General features: G+C 41.1%; 2 protein-coding genes across 2 annotated transcripts in view; one reads left to right on the top strand and one right to left on the bottom strand.

The window, feature by feature from the left end:
• Nucleotides 1-20,139, top strand: part of LOC133496394 (general transcription factor II-I repeat domain-containing protein 2-like) — a 56,740-nt gene that overhangs the window by 28,035 nt on the left and 8,566 nt on the right. Inside the window, exon 2 of the mRNA XM_061811932.1 lies at nt 12,102-12,179. Coding sequence (XP_061667916.1) covers nt 12,102-12,179 — 78 coding nt within the window. The remainder of the gene's footprint in view (nt 1-12,101; nt 12,180-20,139) is intronic.
• slc35f1 (solute carrier family 35 member F1) overlaps nt 1-20,139 on the bottom strand; it is a 43,879-nt gene that overhangs the window by 22,945 nt on the left and 795 nt on the right. The window contains exons 2-5 of the mRNA XM_061811936.1: nt 11,758-11,933; nt 10,495-10,622; nt 2,335-2,494; nt 735-891 (exon numbers count right to left, since the gene is read on the bottom strand). Coding sequence (XP_061667920.1) covers nt 735-891; nt 2,335-2,494; nt 10,495-10,622; nt 11,758-11,933 — 621 coding nt within the window. The remainder of the gene's footprint in view (nt 1-734; nt 892-2,334; nt 2,495-10,494; nt 10,623-11,757; nt 11,934-20,139) is intronic.

Raw genomic sequence — 20,139 nt, 5'->3', positions numbered from 1 at the left:
AAGAAAATGACGAGAGAATGTCAGGAGCAAAGGATGACTGGGTGATAGATATGGAGGTAGAGTGCGCAATGATCAGCCTACGCCACCGGGGCGAGCGGGGGAGAACCTGAGCAGGAATTTCAAATGAAGCCTTGAAGTCCCTTTGAAGATAGGGTCTGGCCGGAGCAGGTCCTCGTTGCTGATGCTTTAGCAATTGTGAGAAATGGAAAGCCATTCATTCACAGATAGGGAGTATGCCAAAGCATTCGTGCTTGATGTTGCAAGTAAACTTTTTGACAACTTCGCATAAAGACAAGATAATCAAACAAATAAAAGATGTGCTTTGTCGGCCAGAACTGTTCACCATCGTACCATCAAGATGACAAATCAAATTGAATGGAAGTCTCAACGCTTAATCTAATGACGCATCAAACAGACTATCAAGCCATCAGCAAAACCACGCACTAATGGTAAGAAGTACTTTTGTCATCATTGGTTAGAAACATAATTTCTTTTAAAAGAGACTTATTGTACTCTAAAAGTGTTGGTCTTACATAAATGCACAAATACACCTGTCTTTATTTTTTAAAATATTGCATGGGTCTTTTGAAGTTACATTTTAAAATATTTGGCATTTATGGCTCTCTCATCCTAAAAGGTTCCCGACCCCTGGTACACCCTGAGATTTAAACTAGACCTCATACTGTATGTAGATTTGAAAACATTTCTGTACATATGAAAATTTATTCACTCACAGTTGGATGCCACTGAAAAATGATCCAAAGAGACCCATCATTCCCAGGAACTCCACACGACTCAGGTTCTTCACTATGAACTCCTCACAAACATTGGAAATCCCGTACAAAGTTGCTCCTCCCAAAACTAACAGATCACCAAACAGCTTTTGTTCCCCTAGACATGGAAAAGGAATATGAAGAAAAGAAACTGAAGTTCTTGGATTTATGAACAGTAAAAAAAACAGGTTCGCTTTTTTTTCCTCCTTAACCCTTACTCCTTCACCCCACCACCTTCCCTCTTCCATACAACTGAAAACCCTTGGCCACTCAGCTCATAATTTAAACACAGCCTGCTCAGGGAAGCCAACCTTCAATATTTGATTAATTTTCCCTGGATGAAATGGAATTAGTCCATTTCAGTCAGGTTTTAGAGATAATCCTTTATTATATCCCTCACGGGAGAAATCCATACATTACAGTAAAAAAATAAAATAAATAAAAAATAAAAAAATAAAAAAAAAAACGCAAGAATTCATTCATTCCTCTTCCGTTCTGCTTATCATCACTGTGACAATGAATATTGAACTCCATCCATCCATCCATTCATTTTCTGAACCACTATTTCTCACAAGGGTCACGGAAGTGTTGGAGCCAATCCCAGATGTCATCGGCAGGAGGCGGGGTACACCCTGAACTGTTTGCCAGGGAATCGGAGGGCCCATCAAGACAGAAAATATTTATATTCATAATCACACCAAGGGGCACTTTAGAGTCTCCAATTAATGAGTGTTTTTGGTATGTAGGGGAAAACCGGAAACCCTGGAAAAAAACCCACGCAGGGACGGGGAGAACATGCAAACTCCACACAGGCGAGCCAGGATGTTAACCCTGGTTCTCAGAACTCCGAGGCCAACGCTCTACAGCTGCTCCACCGTGCTGCCAAAATTGAACTCAAACCAATTTTTTTTTTCATACCACAAATTCTGACAGTACACTCCACAAGACCAAATTTCAGTTAACATCAAAGCTTTAAATCTATGTCCGTTCTGAGTTCTATTTTTTTGTAAAACTTTTTCTGAAACAACCATTAGTACGGAATGTGATAACATGAGAAAAGAAGAGGAATATCCATAAAAAGTGTTTAAGTCACATTGGGTGATACGATGATTAAACAACATTTGACCATCGAGGGGTAAATCCTAACCAATACCACCACTTAATATGAATTGCTTGAAGTTGTGTTTTGAACTAGTATGGTATTTTCAGTCTTGGCAGTGCCAACCACTTATTTTCTGTGTCGCTGATATCTAAATATAAATCTCAGGGCACGTACAGACAACCAACCTCATTAAACACAAGTGCCCATTTGTAAATTTGAGTTCTCAGTAAACACAAGTCTTGTGATTTTTAAGGAAGGGTGAGAAAATCTGACTATGAAGCAGATGTTCTAAACATTTCAATATGTTGCCAAATTACAGTAGCAAAACACAGTATGATATGTATCAACTTGTACTTGTCAATAACAGGATGTTGGCCGCATCTCCATGAAAAAAATATCAGGACTGACAAATTTCAACAAAACACAGTAAGTTGAGACAGTGTTTGACTGCGTACTCACCGTGGCTCTCCTGCCGGCCAAGAAGGATGTCAGCCCCTACCATGCACCCAATACCCAAAAGACACAGTACTGTGCCTACAATGTGTACGGCCTTGTACCTCACCAAAAGAAAGAACCAAGACAGCAGCAGGACAACTGGGATGACAAAGCAGTCCAACAGCTGAGAAGAAAGGGAAAAAAGAATAAATGAAAAAAAAAATACATGAATAACTTAAACTAAAATCACAATGTGAGCAAAGTGTCATGACTTGATTGTTTGCCAGACATAAAATGGGATAATTTAAAATGAAGTGACTCCACACATAATCTATGTATGGTTTTGCTCATATAATTTTTGTCATTTTGAGTCACTGACTTTGCGAAATCTAAAGCTCACATATGATCGGGATTTGCAGTGTAAAATCATAGATGTGAGCAAAGCGTGTCACTAATATTGATTGTAAATAAAAGGATTATTAATAATGTTCATAATGTAGTTTAGACTGTTATTTGAATTGTCGAATTAATATCCATTATTAAACTTTGGCGTCATTAACTCCGAGCCAGTCAGTCAGTGAGTCACTCAAACAGCCTAAAGGGTGGGCCAGATATAGCTATTTTATTGATCACTTACAGTAATGCTGATTTGGGGTGCATGTGCATCAGGCAAAAAAAAAAAAAAAAAAGGCCACCCATCACCCCAATTATACCCTGATGTGTTGTCGACGACCTGTGAGGGATAAGCTAATTGTTCAAAAAATAGCAACGTGACATTCAATCCGTGAGGTCATCAATTTCGTGAAAAACAGGTGTGAATCAGGTGGCCCCTATTTAAGGTTGAAGCTAGCACCTGTTGAAAATGCATTTCTCATTGAAAGCCTGAGGAAAATGGGTCATTAAACAGTGTTTAGAAGAACAACATAATTTGATTAAAAGTTTGGTTGGCGAGGGGAAAGTTTAAAAAGAGGTGCAAAAACAGATAAGCTCTTTATCTTAAAGATCTCTAATGCCTTAAAATGGAGAGCAAATCCAGAGACGCGTGGCAGACAATAGAAGACAACCATCAAAATAGATACCAGAATGCCAAAGGCTCAGCCAATGATCAGCTCCAGGATGATAAAAGACAGTCTGATGAACCTCTAAGTACTGCAACAATGAGAAGACGTCTGTGTGAAGCTAATCTATTGACAAGAATCCCCCGCAAAGTCTCTCTATTTAGAAATAGTCATGTGCAGGAGAGGCTACAATTTCCCAAAGAACACATCAACTGGCCAAAAGAGTAATGGAAGAACATTTTGTGGACTGATGAGAACAAAATTGTTCTTTTTGGGTTCATTGGCCTCAGACAGTTTGTGAGACAACCCCCAAACTCAGAATTCAAGCCACAGTAACCAGTGAAGACAGTGAAGCATGGTGGTGCATATGGGCATGTTGCTTCTATGATGGTGTTGGGCCTATTTGTTGCATACCAGGGACCACTGATCAGATTGCATATGTCAAATAATTGAAGAGGTCATGTTGTATTATGCTGAAGAGGACATGCCCTTGAAATGACAATGACCCCAAGCACACTGCTAAACATCCAAAATATTGGTTCCAAACCAACAAAGTTAATGGAGTGGCCAGCCAAAACCCGGACCTTAATTCAACTGAGAATTTGTAGGGTGGCATAAAAAAAAAAAAAAAAAAAAAAGAAAAAAAATTCTGTTTCTGAAGCAAACCAAGAAATGTAAATGAATTGTTGAACATAATCCAGGAATGTTGGAGTGGAATAACAGCTGAGAGGTGCCACAAGTTGCAGAAGCATTAAAAATATTGTGATCATACATCTAAATATTAGTTCAGTGATTCAAAGGAGTGGTAAATCTGGTCTAAGTCTGGACAAAATAGATTGAGTTTGTCAACAGTAGACTGTTATTTTTTTTTTAACACCCATTTCAACAAATTGCCCAATTGCACAGCCTTAAAAGTGTAAATATCATGAATGCTGGGTCTTGTTGGTTTTCTGAGAATGTACGGCACCGACTGGTAACTTGTTTGACATGTAGCATTGAAAAAATATACTGAAAACTTGGTTAAATAATGCAACCCTAAGGGGGGACAAGCCAGTGCAATCTGTAAGCCGGTCCCAAGACCAGATAGAGGCAGAGGGTTGCGTCAGGAACGGCATCCGGCGTAAAACTATGCAAAACAAATATGAGCGTTCATCTAAAGAATTCCATACCGGATTGGTCATGTCCCAGGTTAACAACGACCACCCCCGACACCGTTAACCTGCAGGGTTAATTCAGCTACTGTGGGTCGAAGACAAAGAAGAGGAGTAAAGCGAATTCGTCGGCAGAGGAAAAAGAGTAATGTACAGAGCCTAGATCTGAGTGTGGGGACTTCGAATGTCGGCACTATGACAAGGAAAGCTCAGGAGTTGGTTGACATACTGTGCATCCAAGACAGCAGGTGGAAAGGTAGTAAAGCAGGGTTTAAATTATTTTAACATGGAGTAGATGTGAAGAGAAATGGATAAGGGGTTATTTTAAAAGAAGAGCTGGCTAAGAATGCCTTGGAGCTGAAAAGAGTATGAGATCGAGTGATGAGGCTGAAATTTGAAATTGAGAGTGTTATGTATAATGTGATTAGTGGGTATGCCCCACAAGTAGAATGTGACCTAGAGTTGAAAGAGAAATTCTGGAAGGAACTAGATAAAGTAGTTCTGAGCATTCCAGACAGAGAGAGAGTTGTGATTGGTGCAAATTCTAATGGACATGTTGGTGAAGGAAACAGGCTCAATGAAGAAATGATGGGTAAGTACGGCATCCAGGAAAAGAACTTTAAGGGACAGATGGTGGTGGACTTTGCAAAAAGGATGAAAATGGCAGTAGTGAACAGTTTTTTTTCCAGAAAAAGCAGGAACATAGTGTGACCTACAAGAGCGGAAGTTGAAGCACGCAGGTGGATTATACAGTGAAGACAATATGTATTTGAACACCCTGCTAGATTGCACGTTGTCGCACTTAGAAATCATGGAGGGGTCTGAAATCTTCATCATAGGTGCATGTCTACTGTGAGAGAGGTCATCTTAAAAAAAAATAAAAAAATCCAGAAATCACAATGTATGATTTTTTAAACGATTTATTTGTGTGATACATTTGCAAATAAGTATTTGAACATCTGTCTATCAGCTATAATTCTGACCCTCAAAGACCTCTTATTCCCCATTAAAAGTCCACCCCCACTCCATTGCAAATACAAATTGAACAGGAAACGTACAATATGGCTAGCAGAAAGCAAACGCCATAAGTTCTATCATGTGGCTGTGAGAATATTGGCTGCACCTGCTCTGCGACCTCAAGCACAATGAATGAACTCATTTTACATGAAAATAGTTATTTGAATAAGTGTGAAATCAAAGTGATAATCACTGAAGTAAATGCACGTTTGGATAAGTTGGAACTGAAACGGGACAAGCTGGCAGGTATAACAACTAGGGTTTGGCATCATTTGAATTTGAGTGATTCCGGTTCCAAACGATTCTCAATAATTACTGTTAAGAGGCTGGGTCAAAAAAGGCTTTCATGGTTTAGATAAAATGTGTCCAAATTATGAACATCCATTTCCTTAGAAGCTCACATCATGGAGTAAAATGAATGTTTGACTCGGCACTCTCTATAGCCAGGACCAGTATAAACCCAGTGACACTAATTACAAAAAGGCAATGTGTGTTGAACTAGTCCAACTGACTTCCTTCTGTGAAAAAGTGGCACGACTGGTTAGAGCAGGGGGTGTCAAACCCGTTCTAGCTCAGGTGCCACATGGAGGAAACTCAATGAAAAAGAGAGCTGGACCACAAAATCATGGTCTATACAAGTGAAGAATATAAGTATTTGAACACCCTGCTATAGTTCAAGTTCTCCCACTTGGAAATCATGGAGGGGTCTGAAATTTTCATCCTAGGTGCATATCCACTGTGGGAGATGATCTTGAAAAAAAAAAAAAAAATCCATAAATCACAATGTATAATTTTTTAACGATTTATTTGTGTGATACAACTGTAAATAAGTATTTGAACACCTGTCTATCAGGTAAAATTATGACCCACAAAGACCTGTTAATCTGCCTTGAAAACTCCACCGCCATTGCATGTATTATCCTGAATCAGATGCACCTATGTGATGTCGTTAGCTGAATATAGACACCTGTTCAACCCATACAATCAGTAATACTCGAACTTGTAACATGGCCAAGACCAAAGAGCTGTCCAAAGACACCAGAGACAAGATTGTACAACTCTACATGGCTGCAAAGGGCTACGGAGAAATTTCCAAGCGGCTTGGTGAAAAAAGATCCACTGTTGGAGCAATTATTAGAAAATGGAGGAAGCGAAACATGACACTCAATCTTAATCAGAGTGGAGCCCCATGCAAGATGTCACGTTGTGGGGTCTCAATGATCCTTAGAAAGGTGAGGAATCAGCCTAGGACTACACGACCGGACTTGGTCAATGACCTGAAAAGAGCTGGGACCACCGTTTCCAGGGTGACTTTTGGCAGTACACAAAGACGTCACGGTTTCAAGTCATGCATGGCACAGAAGGTTCCCCTGCTTAAACCAGCACATGTCAAGGTCAGTCTTAAGTTTACCAATGACCGTTTGGATGATACAGAGGAGTCATGGGAGAAAGTTTTGTAGTCAGATAAGACCAAAATTTAACTTTTTGGTCAGAATTCCACGAACAGTGTTTGGAGGAAGACGAATGATGAGTTCCATCCCAAGAACACCATCCCTACTGTGAAGCATGGAGTGGTAGCATCATGCTTTAGGGGTGTTTTTCTGCACATGGGACAGGACGATTGCACTGTATTAAGGAGAGGATGACCGCAGCCATGTATTGTGAGATTTTGGGGTACAATCTCTTTTCCTCAGTGAGAGCATTGAAGATGGGTCGTGACTGGGTCTTTCAACATGACAATGACCCGAGGCACACAGCCAGGAAAACCAAGGAGTGGCTCCGTAAGAAGCATATCAAGGTTCTTGCGTGGCCGAGACAGTCTACAGACCTAAACCCAATAGAATATTTTTGGAGGGAGCTGAAACTCTGTTTCTCAGCAACAGCCCAGAAACCTGTTTGATCTAGGGAGGATTTGTGTGGAGGAGTGGGCCAAAATCCCTCCTGCAGTGTGTGCAAACCTGGTGAACAACTACAGGAAACATTTTACCTCTGTAATTGCAAACAAAGGGACCAAATATACTGTACCAAATATTAACATTGGTTTTCTCAGGTGTTCAAACACTTAGTTGCAGCTGTATCACACAAACAAATCGTTTAAAAAAAAATAAATAAATAAAAATCATACATTGTAATTTCTGGATTTTTCTGTTTAGATTATCTCTTTCACAGTGGACATGCACCTACGATGAAAATTTCAGACTCCTCTGTGATTTCTAAATGGGAGGACTTGCAATATAGCAGGGTGTTCAAATACTTGTTTTGTTGACTGTATTTTGTGTAGATGTAATGTGAAGGAGGTTAATGACTAAGGTAGTGGTAGGGAGAGTGTAGCTCGACAGCATAGGGTGGTGGTGTTTAGGATGACTCTGGTGGTGGGTCGGAAGATTAAGAAGACAAAGGTAGAGCAGAGAGCCATGTGGTGGAAGCTGAGAAAGGAAGAATGTTGTGTGAACTTTCGTAAAGAGATGAGACAGGCTCTCAATGGCCAGGAAAAGCTCCCAGAAGATTGGACTACTCGAGCCAAGGTGATCAGAAAAGCAGACAGGAGAGTACTTGGGGTTTCTTCTGGTAGGAAAGGGGTGAAGGAGACTTGGTGGTGCAACCCCAAAATACAGGAAGTCATAGAACGAAAGAAGTTAACAAAAAAGTGGGACACAGAGGACTGAGGAGAGGCGAAAGGAATACATTGAGATTCGACGTAGAGCAAAAGGTAGAGGTGGCGAAGGCTAAGCAAGAGACGTATGATGACATGTACGCTGGGTTGGACATGAATGAAGGATCTCTACAAGTTGGCCAGACAAAGGGATGGAGATGGGAAGGATGTGCAGCAGTTAAGGGTGATTCAGGATAGAGATGGAAATGTGTTGACTGGTGCCAGTCGTATGCTAAATAGATGGAAATAATACTTTGAGAAGTTGATGAATGAAGAAAATGAGAGCGAAGGAAGAGTACAAGAGGCAAGTGTGAAGGACCATGAAGTAGCAATGATTAGTCAGTAGGAAGTTAGAAAGGCACTAAAGAGGATGAAAAATGGAAAGGCACTTGGTCCTGATGACGTACCTGTGGAGGTATGAAAGCAATTTGGAGAGGTGGCTTTGAGTTTTTGACCAACTTATTCAACACAATAATAGTGGGCGAGAAGATGCTAGAAGAATGGAGGAAAAGTGTGCTCATTCCTATTTTTAAGAACCAAGACGATGTGTAGAGGTGTGGGAATTATAGATGAATAAAGTTGATGAGCCACTCAATGAAGTTATGGGAAAGAATAGTGGAAGCAAGACTCAGGACAGAAGTAAGTATTTGCGAGCTACAGTATGGTTTCATGCCTAGAAAAAGTACCACAGATGCATCATTTGCCTTGAGGATACTGCTCTACGTTGTGTCTTTGTGGATCTCGTGAAAGCCTATGACAGAATACCAAGAGAGGAACTGTGGTACAGCATGCGTAAGTCTGGTGTGGCGGAGAAATATATTAGAATAGTACAGGACATGTGTGAATCGTGGTGAGGTGTGCCACAGGTGAGACAGAAGAATTCAAGGTGGATGTGGGACTGCATCCGGCATCAGCTCTGAGCCCCTCCCTGTTTGTTGGGGTAATGGATAGGCTGACAGATGAGGTTAAACTGGAATCCCCTTGGCCCATGATATTCGCAGATGACATCGTGATATGCAATGAAACCAGAGATTGCGTAGAATAACAATAAGAAAGATCGAGGCCTCCACTGGAAAGAAGAGGAATGAAGATTAGCCAAAGTAAAACAGAATATGTGTGTGCGAATGAATGGAGGGGGAAGAGATAGTGAGGGTGGACGACTTCAAATACTTTCAGTCAACAATCCAGAGCAATGCTGAGTGTGGTAAGAAAGTGAAGAAATGGCTCCAAACAGGTGTCTGGTGTGTTATGTAACAGAAGAGGCTCTGCTTGGATTGAGGGCAAAGTTTATAAAGCAGAGGTGAAACCGGCCATTATGTATGGATTAGATATGGTTGCTGAAGAGACAACAGGAAGCAGAACTGGAGGTGGCGGAAATGAAGATCTTGAGGTTCTCTCTAAAAGTGAGCAGGTTGGATAGCATATGGATTAAGCTCATGAGAAGGACAGCCAAAGTTGGATGTTTTTGAGACAGGGTTCGAGAGAGCAGACTTCGATGGTTTGGACATGTCCAGAGGCATGTCAGTGAGTATATTGGTAGAAGGGTGCTGAGGATGGAGCTGCCAGGCAAAAGAGCGGGAGGAAGACCAAAGAGAAGGTTCATGGATGTCGTGAGGGAAGATATGAGGGCAGTTGGTGTTAGAGAGGAAAATGCAGGAGATAGGCTTAGACGGAAAAAGATGAGATGTTGTGGCGACCCCTAATGGGACAAGCCAAAAGGAAAAGGAGAATAGAAGAGGGGTTTATGTAGCCATGGTTTGTCCGGTCCATCACCTAGGACATTTTCGCCGTGGGTGACCCTGCCTTGGGTGTGAAGCTCCAGACAACTTAGCACCTAGGATCATTGGGACACACAAACCTCTCCATCACAAAGGTTACGGTTCAAGGAGGGGTAGTGTTATGTCTTTTCGTATTGTATTATAGAGTATTAAACAATATCTAACTAACTGTTGTACTTGTTTGGAAGCAATATCAAATTGCTCCCTCGAAAAAATACAATAGAGGCAATATGAGCACCGTAGAAATGAATGCACTTAACATTAATTGATCTGGATTACTTTGAAATTGAACCAATTTGTAATTCCGATGTACAGTGTGAAAAACTTTAGTAATTCCTAGTTACTATATTGCTTAAACCTGTCTTTAAAAATAGTCTTTATCACATGTTTGTAAATCTTATCACCAAATGTATACTCCTCCAGATATAATGAGAACATTATTGAATTTCTTGCTTTGAAAGCTGAGTCAGTAAGGTTAGTAAAGTGACAATGATTCTCAGATTCAACTCATTCCCAAACCCAAATACCTGTACACTGGGCAGTGTTGTGTATTGGTAAGCTTTTAGTATCAGGTAGTTGGCCTCGATGTCTATGAAACCTAGAATCATGTACTTCCACCAGCTCTGCTTCAAAATGGCCAACAAGTTTCCTTCACCTGGTGAAACATTGAGACACAGACAAAACTGAAGGATAATAAATATTCATCAATGAATTGGAATTGCATTTAAAAAAAAACAATTCTTTGACCAATTGTCACATGGTACACCACGTGGCAAATAGGTACATCCTTTGGGCACCATGTTGGCACCGCTGGGAAGCGTTGGCGTCACAGTTCTGAGGTCCTGGGTTCAATCCCGGACCCACTTGTGTGGACTTTGTATGTTCTACCCGTGCATTCCTGTTTCCTCCCACATGACAAAAATTTGCAACGTTAGTTGGATCCTCTAAATTTCCCCTAAGTGTGATTGTGAGTGTGGCTGTTTGTCTCGATGTGTCCTGCAATTGGCTGGCAACCAGTTCAGGGTGTATCCTGTCTCCTGCCTGATGACAGCTGGGATAGGCTCCAGCATTCCCTGCAACCCTTGTGAGGATAAGCGGCTAAGAAAATGGATGGAAGGATACATAAAAGGGTTCAGTGGAATTTGGGGAATCCAGGGCTTATTTGCTCCTTTCACATCCTGAAATTCCTTCATAACTAGAGACAATATTTTTCAGAGGAGGCGTTTCGTCACCTGACTTTTTCATTACTAGATATTAGACGTTCATAAGTAGAGTTACCACTGTATATCAATTTTTTGAGCCGTACATTCTCACGAGGGTTGTGAAAGTGCTGGAGCCTATCCCAGCTTTCTTCGGAGAGGAGGCGAGGTACACCCTGAACTGGTTGCTAGTCAATTGCAGGGCAAATAGAGACAAACAACCATTCTGACTCACAATCATACCTAAGGGAAATGTTTGTCATCAATCAACCTAACACACGTTTTTGACATGTGGAAGGAAACCCACGCAAGTCACAAGGAGAACATCAAAACACACAGGCGGTGCCAGAATTTGAACCCCAGTCCTCAGATGTGTGAGTGAGGCAGATGTGCTCACCAGTCACCCACTGTATCGCCCACAGTAACAGTTAAAATAAAATGAAAATATTCAGAACACACTATCCAACCATTATCTGAGCTGCTCTTATACTATAGCTGCAAATGTACACAACTTTATTTCTTCCAGGTTTTTTTTGGGTGGTTATAGCCTGTCCTAAAAGGGCAATATAATGTATAGTATACTGTGTGTACCTTGCCTGACTGCCAGTGTAGTGGTGTAGACCAGAAACAGCAAGATGTAGTTGAGAAAGCTCTGGAACACTGGAGTGCTGGCGTGGAAGTCATCAGCCAGGTATTTGCTAGTCAGCCCAATGGCACAGACCAAAAGGGACAGGACCTGACCTAAGGCCAATGTCACCAGCAGGTCCCTGCAGGGGACAGAAGAAATACTGGATATAAAGTCAGACATCCTTGATGTGTGGTTTGATCGTTGTTGGGGGTTTTTGGACAAAAGGTTAGATTATACAAGAATACATATCTGTATAAAAACCTTAAAAATATTTATTAATAACTGTACTCTTCTGGATGTTTTTCAGCCATGAAAAAACCCGACAAAATGATGCATGAGCATGGGACAAGGAGTTGGACTAAATGCAGGCGAAGGTCATACAAAGGTAGCTGGTGAAACAAAGGCAAAGGCACAAAAACATGTGGCAAGACGCAACGTCTAAAAACATGAAAAGGAGGTCAGATAACTACCAGGCAAAAAAAAAAAAAAAAAAAAAAAAAAAAAAAAAAACTTAACTAGACTTGGATCCGGTGGCACAGGAATGGTGGCTGTGACAACAAAGCTATTACACGACAAGAGACATATACTCATGCAGTTTCATGTAACTAGCAATACAAAACACAAGGCTTAAATACACGGCATAATAAGAGACAATGAGTCGCAGGTGAGGAGCTGCTGCCGGAGGCCATGTACCCTGGCATTGTAGAACTTTAAGATGGTAACTTTAGTGCGTTTTCTAAATAAAATTCATCAATTCAATAATAATTAAAAAAAAAATCCCTAAAGCTGTCATAAAACAAAATGCATGGTCCTAAATCTATTTAAAATGATGATGTACACACCCGTTTTATGACACACTTGACTTTCGTGTCTTGGAATGTTAATGGCATGGGCAAAGAGAATTAAGATTATGGATTATATCACAAAATTTAAAACAGGTTTACCAGTACTCCTTTCAGAAGAAATGCACCTTCTAAATCAGAAGTAAAATGCCTCATTGATTCTAAGTACACTGTACTCAGTTTTTGTAACTACAAATAAAAGGCGTTTGTAAAAACACCTGGACTCTTTACAAATTAAAGACCAAGTCCAAAACTTTGGTGTTCTGATTGATTCTGACCTGATTTTCAACGGTCATATCAAATCACTCACAAAAACTGCCTTTTACCATCTGAAGAACTGAACTAGAGTGAAGGCTTCTATGTGTCAAGCAGACCAGGAAAAGCTCATCCATGCTTTTCTCAAAAGCAGACTTAACAACTGTAATGATCTTCTGACTGGACTCCCCAAAAAGAGCATAAACAGGTACAGCTCATTCAGAATGCTGCAGCTTGGGTTCTGACTAGAATAAAGCACATAACTCTAATGCAAAAGTCCTTGCACTGGCATCCCGTCAGCTTTAGAATCCATTTTTAAGTTATCTATTGGTCTATAAATCACTAAATGGTTTAGGTACATGAAAGAAATGGTAATGGACTACAAACCCAGAAGGGCTCTAAGATCTGAGACTCAAGGTCAAATAGTGGAGCGCACAGTCCAAAGCAAACATGGTGAAGCAGTATTTAGCTATTATGCTGCACAAAATCCAAGTTGAAAACTCTCCCCCCCCATGCTTTTTAAGAGTATTTCCATTTCTTAATCATATTTCTTCCACTGCACATGGTATCAATTGTACTATTTTTTAAAGTTTTGTTTTTAACATATGTTATTTTTATTGCTTTCGTCCCATTTCAAATGTTTTGTCCATTTGTATTGAAATCCTTTTAATCGTGTAAAGCACATTGAGTTCCCTCGTCTATGAAATGCTCGAGACAAATAAATTTGCTTTGCTTAATGCTCTTTTGGGGGAGTCCAGTCAGAAGATCATTACAATAGTCAAGTCAACTTGTAATAAAAGCATTGATGTGCTTCTCCTGGTCTGCTTAACGCATGCAGGCCTTCAATCTAGATATGTTCATCAGATGGTAAAAGGCAATTTTCGTAATTGATTTGATATGACTGTTGAAGGTAAGGTCATCACATGGTCATTGCTTTAAAAGATAGTGAGTCGAGGTATTTATAAACAGCAATACTTTTTTTCTTTATTGCCAATAACAATTCTGTTTTGTTGTGATTTAGTTGAAGTAAATTTTGGCTCATCCAGTTATTTAGACCAGAATTGACACCTTTCCTGAGTCAGTCTTCAATCTTATATCATTTAGCACTTTGATCGAAGCAGATCCTCTACTGTGATGAATTCGGAAACCTGACTGAAATTTGTCAAAACGTCAATTTAAATTCAACAAACTGCTGAGTTTATTAAAATTTTTCTCAACGATCTTGGACATAAAAGGGAAATTTGAGATGGGTCTTTCGCTTGCAAACACGGAAGCATCCAGTGCTGTTTTTTTTTTTTAGGTCAACTGTATCAAATTCTGACATGGTAACAGAAATCTCCCTGGGAGTCTTTCGTGTAGTATCATTTTGCTGATTTGTTTAAAAAAAAAAAAAAAAAAGTATACAATGGATCTACTTTTTGTGGAAAAAATAAGTGTTAAACTTATTGTAATTAAATTACTTTGTGATTACATGCACACACCAAAACTTTATAAACATGTTTAGTAGTACAGTGAAGAAAATGAGTATTGAACACCCTGCTATATTGCAAGTTCTCCCACTTAGAAATCATGGAGGAGTCCGAAATTTTCATTGTAGGTGCATTTCCACTGTGAGAGATAATCTAAAAAGAAAAATCCATTCATCACAATGTATGATATTTTTTAACGATTTATTTGTGTGCCCCTGGCATCCTCCCCAGGCTGGGCATGGTCAGCCAATGAGTCGGCACACACCTGCACCCCTTTTCGGCTGATTACACCCAGTACTTATAAGACACGGGGGACAACTAGTCCTCCGCCAGATCGTTGATTCCCATGCCTCGTTCCCGCACTCCCGTATACTGACCATCATAGTAAGACTGCCTCTTCTGATACTGCTGCTTTTCCTGATCATTAACCACGGACCGAATAAAGGCTTTCTGTACACTACCTCCCTACCTCTGGAGTCGTGCATTTGGGTCCGCGCTCGAGCCTCGCCTGTGACAAACACCTGTCTATCAGCTAGATTTCTGACCCTCAAAGACCTTTTAGTCCGCCTATAAAACTCCACCTCCATTGCATGTATAATCCTGAATCAGATGCACCTGTGTGAGGTCATTAGCTGCATAAAGACACCTGTCCACCCCATCCAATCAGTAAGACTCAAACATGTAACATGGGCAAGACCAAAGAGCTGTCCAAAGACAGAGACAAATATTTATAACTCCACAAGGCTGGAAAGGGCTACGGAGAAAATTTCCAAGCAGCTTGGTGGGAGGGCGGGGGAGGTCTGCTGTTGAAGCAATCATTAGAAAATGGAAGAAGCTAAACATGATGGTCAATCTCAACCGGACTGGAGCCCCATGCAAGATACCACTTTGTGGGATCTCAATGATTCTTAGAAAGGTGAGGAATCAGCCCAGGACTACACAACAAGACTTGGTCAATGACCTGAAAAGAGCTGGGACCACCATTTCCAAGGTGACTGTTGTTAATACACTAAGACGTCATGGTTTGAAATCATGCGTAGTACGGAAGGTTCCCCTGCTTAAACCAGCACGTGTCAAGCCCCGTTTTAAGTTTGCCAATGACCATTTGGATGATACAGAGGAGTCATGGGCTAAGGTTTTGTGGTTAGATGAGGCCAAAATGGAACTTTTTGGTCATGATTCCACTAACCGTGTTTGAAGGAAGACGAATGATGAGTTCCATCCCAAGAACACCATCCCTAATGTAAAGCATTGGGGGTGGTAGCATCATGCTGTGGGGGTGTTTTTCTGCATATGGGACAGGACGACTGCATTGTATTAAGGATAGGATGATCGCGGCCATGTATTGTGAGATTTTGGGGAACAACCTCTTTCCCTCAGTCAGAGCATTGAAGAATGGTCATGGCTGGGGTCTTTCAAAATGACAATGACCCGAAGCACACAGCCAGGAAAACAAAAAAGGAGTGGCCCCGTAAGAAGCATATCAAGGTTGTGGCGTGGCCTAGTCAGTCTCCAGACCTAAACCTAATAGAAAATCTTTTGGAGGGAGCTGAAACTCTGTACTTCTCAGACAGCCCAGAAACCTGTGTGATGTCAAAAATTTGTGTGGAGGAGTGGGCAAAAAAATAAATCCCTCCTGTAGCACGATTCAAGAGATTGCCTGCATGTTCGCCGACAACAGTTAATGCCCTGTTAGACTAAACGTTTTGTTGCCTGCTTATGAGCCATATATTGAAAGAATGGGAACATACCGCAAGCAATCTTTGAATGAAAGTACCAAAGGACTGGTGACCACCAACACACGTTTTCCCCATTTTGAACTTAAACACGCGGTGTGATCCATTATTGATTTCACTGCCATGGTAACGAGTGTATCAGGTCACGTTTAAGGTGACAATATGATTGTAAAAAAATGGGATGCAGTGGTATTGCAATACAGTACAAGATTTTATTGCAGTGGTCTGATATAGTGCAATCCGTTCATCTATTTTCTACACTGCTTATCCTCACAAAGGTTGCAGGAGTGCAGCTTGTCATCTTTTTCCATCTTAGCCTCTATCCTGTATCTTCCTCTCTAACCCCAACTGCCCTCATGTCTTCCTCACCACATCCATCCACCTTCTCTTTGGTCTTCCTCTCACTCTTTTGCCTGGCAGCTCCATCCGTACATCATGGCCAGCCTCACCACTGTTTTGTAAACTTTGCCCTTCATACTAGCAGAGAGTGTTCTGTGACATTACACACTATACACCTTCTGCTGGCTGTTCCAACCTGCTTGGACCCGTTTCTTCACTTCCTTACCACATTCACCATTGCTCTGGATTGTTGACCCTAAATATTAGAAGTCCTCCACCCTCGCCATTTCTTCTCCCAGTAGCCTCACTCTTCCCCCTCCATCTTTCTCATTCACACACACACACACACACACACATATATTCCGTTTTACTTCAGCTAATCTCCATTCATCTCCTTTCCAGTGCATGTCTCCATCTTTCTAATTGTTCCTCTGCATCCTCAGGGCAAATAATGCATCTGTGGTACTCTTTCTAGGCATGAACCCATACTGTTGCTCGGAGATACTTCTGTCCTGAGTCTAGCCTCCACTACTCTTTCCCATAACTTCATTGTGTGGCTCATCAACTTTATTCCTCGATAATTCCCACAGCTCTGAACATCGCCTTTGTTCTTAAAAATGGGAACTAGTACACTTTTCCTCCATTCTTCACGGATCTTTTCGCCCGCTAGTATCCTGTTGAATAAATTGGTCAAAAACTCCACAGCCATCTCTCTAAATTGCTTCCATACCTCTACCGGTATGTCATCAGGACCTTTCCATTTTTCATCCTTTTTAATGCCTTTCAAACTTCCTCCTTACTAATCATTGCCACTTCCTGGTCCTTCACACTTTCCTCTTCAACTCTTCCTTCTCTCTCATTTTCTTCATTCACCAACTTCTCAAAGTATTCTTTCCATCTATTTAGCACACAACTGGCACCAGTCAACACATTTCAACCTTTATCCTTAATCACCCTTATCTGCTGCACATCCTTCCCATCTCTATCCCTCTGTCTGGCCAACCTGTAGAGATCCTTTTCTCCTTCTTTTGTGTCCATGTGTATGTCTTCACATACCTCTTGTCTAGCCTTTGCCATCTCTACCTTTGCCCTACGTCGCATCTCGATGTACTCCTTTCGCCTCTCAGTATCCCACTTCTTCGTTAAAGTCTTTCCTTGTATGACTCCCTGTATTTTGGGGTTCCACCACCAAGTCTCCTTCTCCCCTTTCTTACCAGAAGACACACCAAGTACTCTCCTGCCTCTCTCTCTGATTACCTTGGCTGTAGTAGTCCAGTCTTCCGGGAGTTTCTGCTGTCCATCGAGAGCCTGTCTCACCTCTTTCAAAAAGGCCGCACAAGATTCTTCCTTTCTCAGCTTCCCTCTCTGCTCTCTTTGTCTTCTTAATCTTCCTACCCACCACCAGAGTAGTCATCCTACGATGTCGAGCTACACTCTCCCTACCACTACTTTACAGTCAGTAATCTTCAGATAACATCGTCTGCACAAAATATAATCCATCTGCGTGCTTCTACCTCCGCTCTTCTAGGTCACTATATGTTCCTCCCTCTTCTGGAAATAAGTGTTCACTACAGCCATCTCAATCCTTTTTGCAAAGTCCACCACCCTCTGTCCCTCAAAGTTCCTTTCCTGGATGCCATACTTACCCATCATTTCTTCGTTGCCCCTTTTTCCTTCACCAATATGTCCATTACAATATGCAGCAATGACAACTCTCTCGCTGTCTGGGATGCTCAGAACTACTTCAAGTTCCTTCCAGAATTTCTCTCAACTCTAGGTCACATCCTACCTGTGGGGCATAGCCACTAACCAAATTATACATACTTCAAATTGCAGCCTCATCACGCAGTTTGATACTCTTTTCACTTCCAATACATTAGCTGGCTTTTTCGTTAAAATAACCTCTACTCCATTTCTCTGCCCATCTGCTCCATGGTAGAATTATCTAAACCCTGCTCCTAAACTTCTAGCCTTACTACCTTTCCACCTGCTCTCTTGGATGCACAGTATATAAACCTATCTTGATCATCATTTCAACCAACTCCTGAGCTTTTCCTGTCATAGTCCCAACATTCAAAGTCCTTAGAGTCAGTTGTAGGCTCTGTGCATTCCTCTTTTTCTTCTGACAACAAATCCGGTTTCCTCCCCTTTTTTGTCTTCGACCCACAGTAGCTGAATTTCAGGACGCCCTGCAGGTTAGCAGTGCCGGGGGCGGGCATTGTTAACCCAGACCACGACCGATCCGGTATGGGATTTTTTAGATGAACGCTCGTATTTGTTTGGCACAGTTTTTACGCCGGATGCCCTTCCTGATGCAACCCTCTACATTTATCCGGTAAATAACTATTAGCGGTCATATATTTGCAGTACATGTCAGAAGACGCAACAAGCCTAAAAATAAACTTTTGGATTCAAATATACTGTACTATACACTGTGGTGAAATGGAGTGTATGTGTTTTGCAGAGCCGATCAATGATGTCATTGATTGGATCAGTTAACACATCCTACCAATAAAGCCCATGAGCATAAACTGCTACTTATCGCCCGATACCAATCAGATTGGTGTACAATCTACAAATAGCAATCCAACCCGTTGTCAGTGCAAATCAAGTGGTTAAGTCCTAAATGATGGCCTACAAGGTGTGATCCAAGCAGCATTGCATCATGGATAGGAGCAAAAAGCTGTCTTAAAACAAACACAAAGTAGTTGTTGCAAAACATAATGATGGTATTGGTTACAGGAACATATCATTGCTTCTGAATGTTCCAGTGAGCACAGCTGGGGCCATTATATGCAAGTTAAGTCAATCATACCAACATAAATTTGTATCAATCAGGTGTTTCTTACAAGACTCTGAAAGAGGAATGCAAAAATAAAGAGTGGAAATGTCCAAGGCCCACCTGTGGAGAGCTTCAAAAAGACCAGGAATTAGCAGGAACTGTTGTCCGAGGGAAAACACTGACTAATGCACTCCACCTCTATGTCCAGTATGCACACTCAACACACAATACAGAATTGAAGAAAAAGCGTGGTAAAGCTTGTTTAAAGTCATATGAACAACATTTGGACACGCTAGTTAAATTTTGTGAGAATTTGGTTTGGCCTGATGAAAGTATTTCACCCTTTGGATACTATAATGCACACTACATTTGGAGGAGAAATGACACTCCACATCCTACCAATAGTGAAGGTGGGAACATGATGGTACAGGTATACTACATATTATTGAAGGAAGGCTGAATGGGCAAATCTACCAAGACATACCTGACAAAAATATCTGGCCCCATCTATGGGGGTCATGAAAATGAAATTTCTGTGGACATTTCATTAAGATAACTAACATCTGAAATATAGTGCCAATACAACTCTCAAATGACTCCGGGGGGGATGGGGCAGATACAGCTGCTAAAATCACTTGACTTGAATCCAATCAAATATCTATAGAAAGAACTGAAATTCAAAGTCCATAAAAGGAGCACACAGAACCGTCAAGATTTGAAGACGGTCTGGACAAATGGGCTAAAATCACACTAAACCAATGCATTTGACTAGTTTCTCGTTACAGCAGGTGTCTTGAAGCTGTCATTATCAAATGATTTTTGTACAAAGCATTAAATAAATATCAGTTGGCACGTTCAATACGTCTACCCTGTCTTTTAACATTGTTATAGAACGGTGACTCAGGTTGCTCCCAATATCTGC

This window comes from Syngnathoides biaculeatus, chromosome 23 (genome assembly GCF_019802595.1).
Source record: "Syngnathoides biaculeatus isolate LvHL_M chromosome 23, ASM1980259v1, whole genome shotgun sequence".
Taxonomy (NCBI): domain Eukaryota; kingdom Metazoa; phylum Chordata; class Actinopteri; order Syngnathiformes; family Syngnathidae; genus Syngnathoides; species Syngnathoides biaculeatus.
This window is presented reverse-complemented; position numbering and strand designations above follow the sequence as displayed.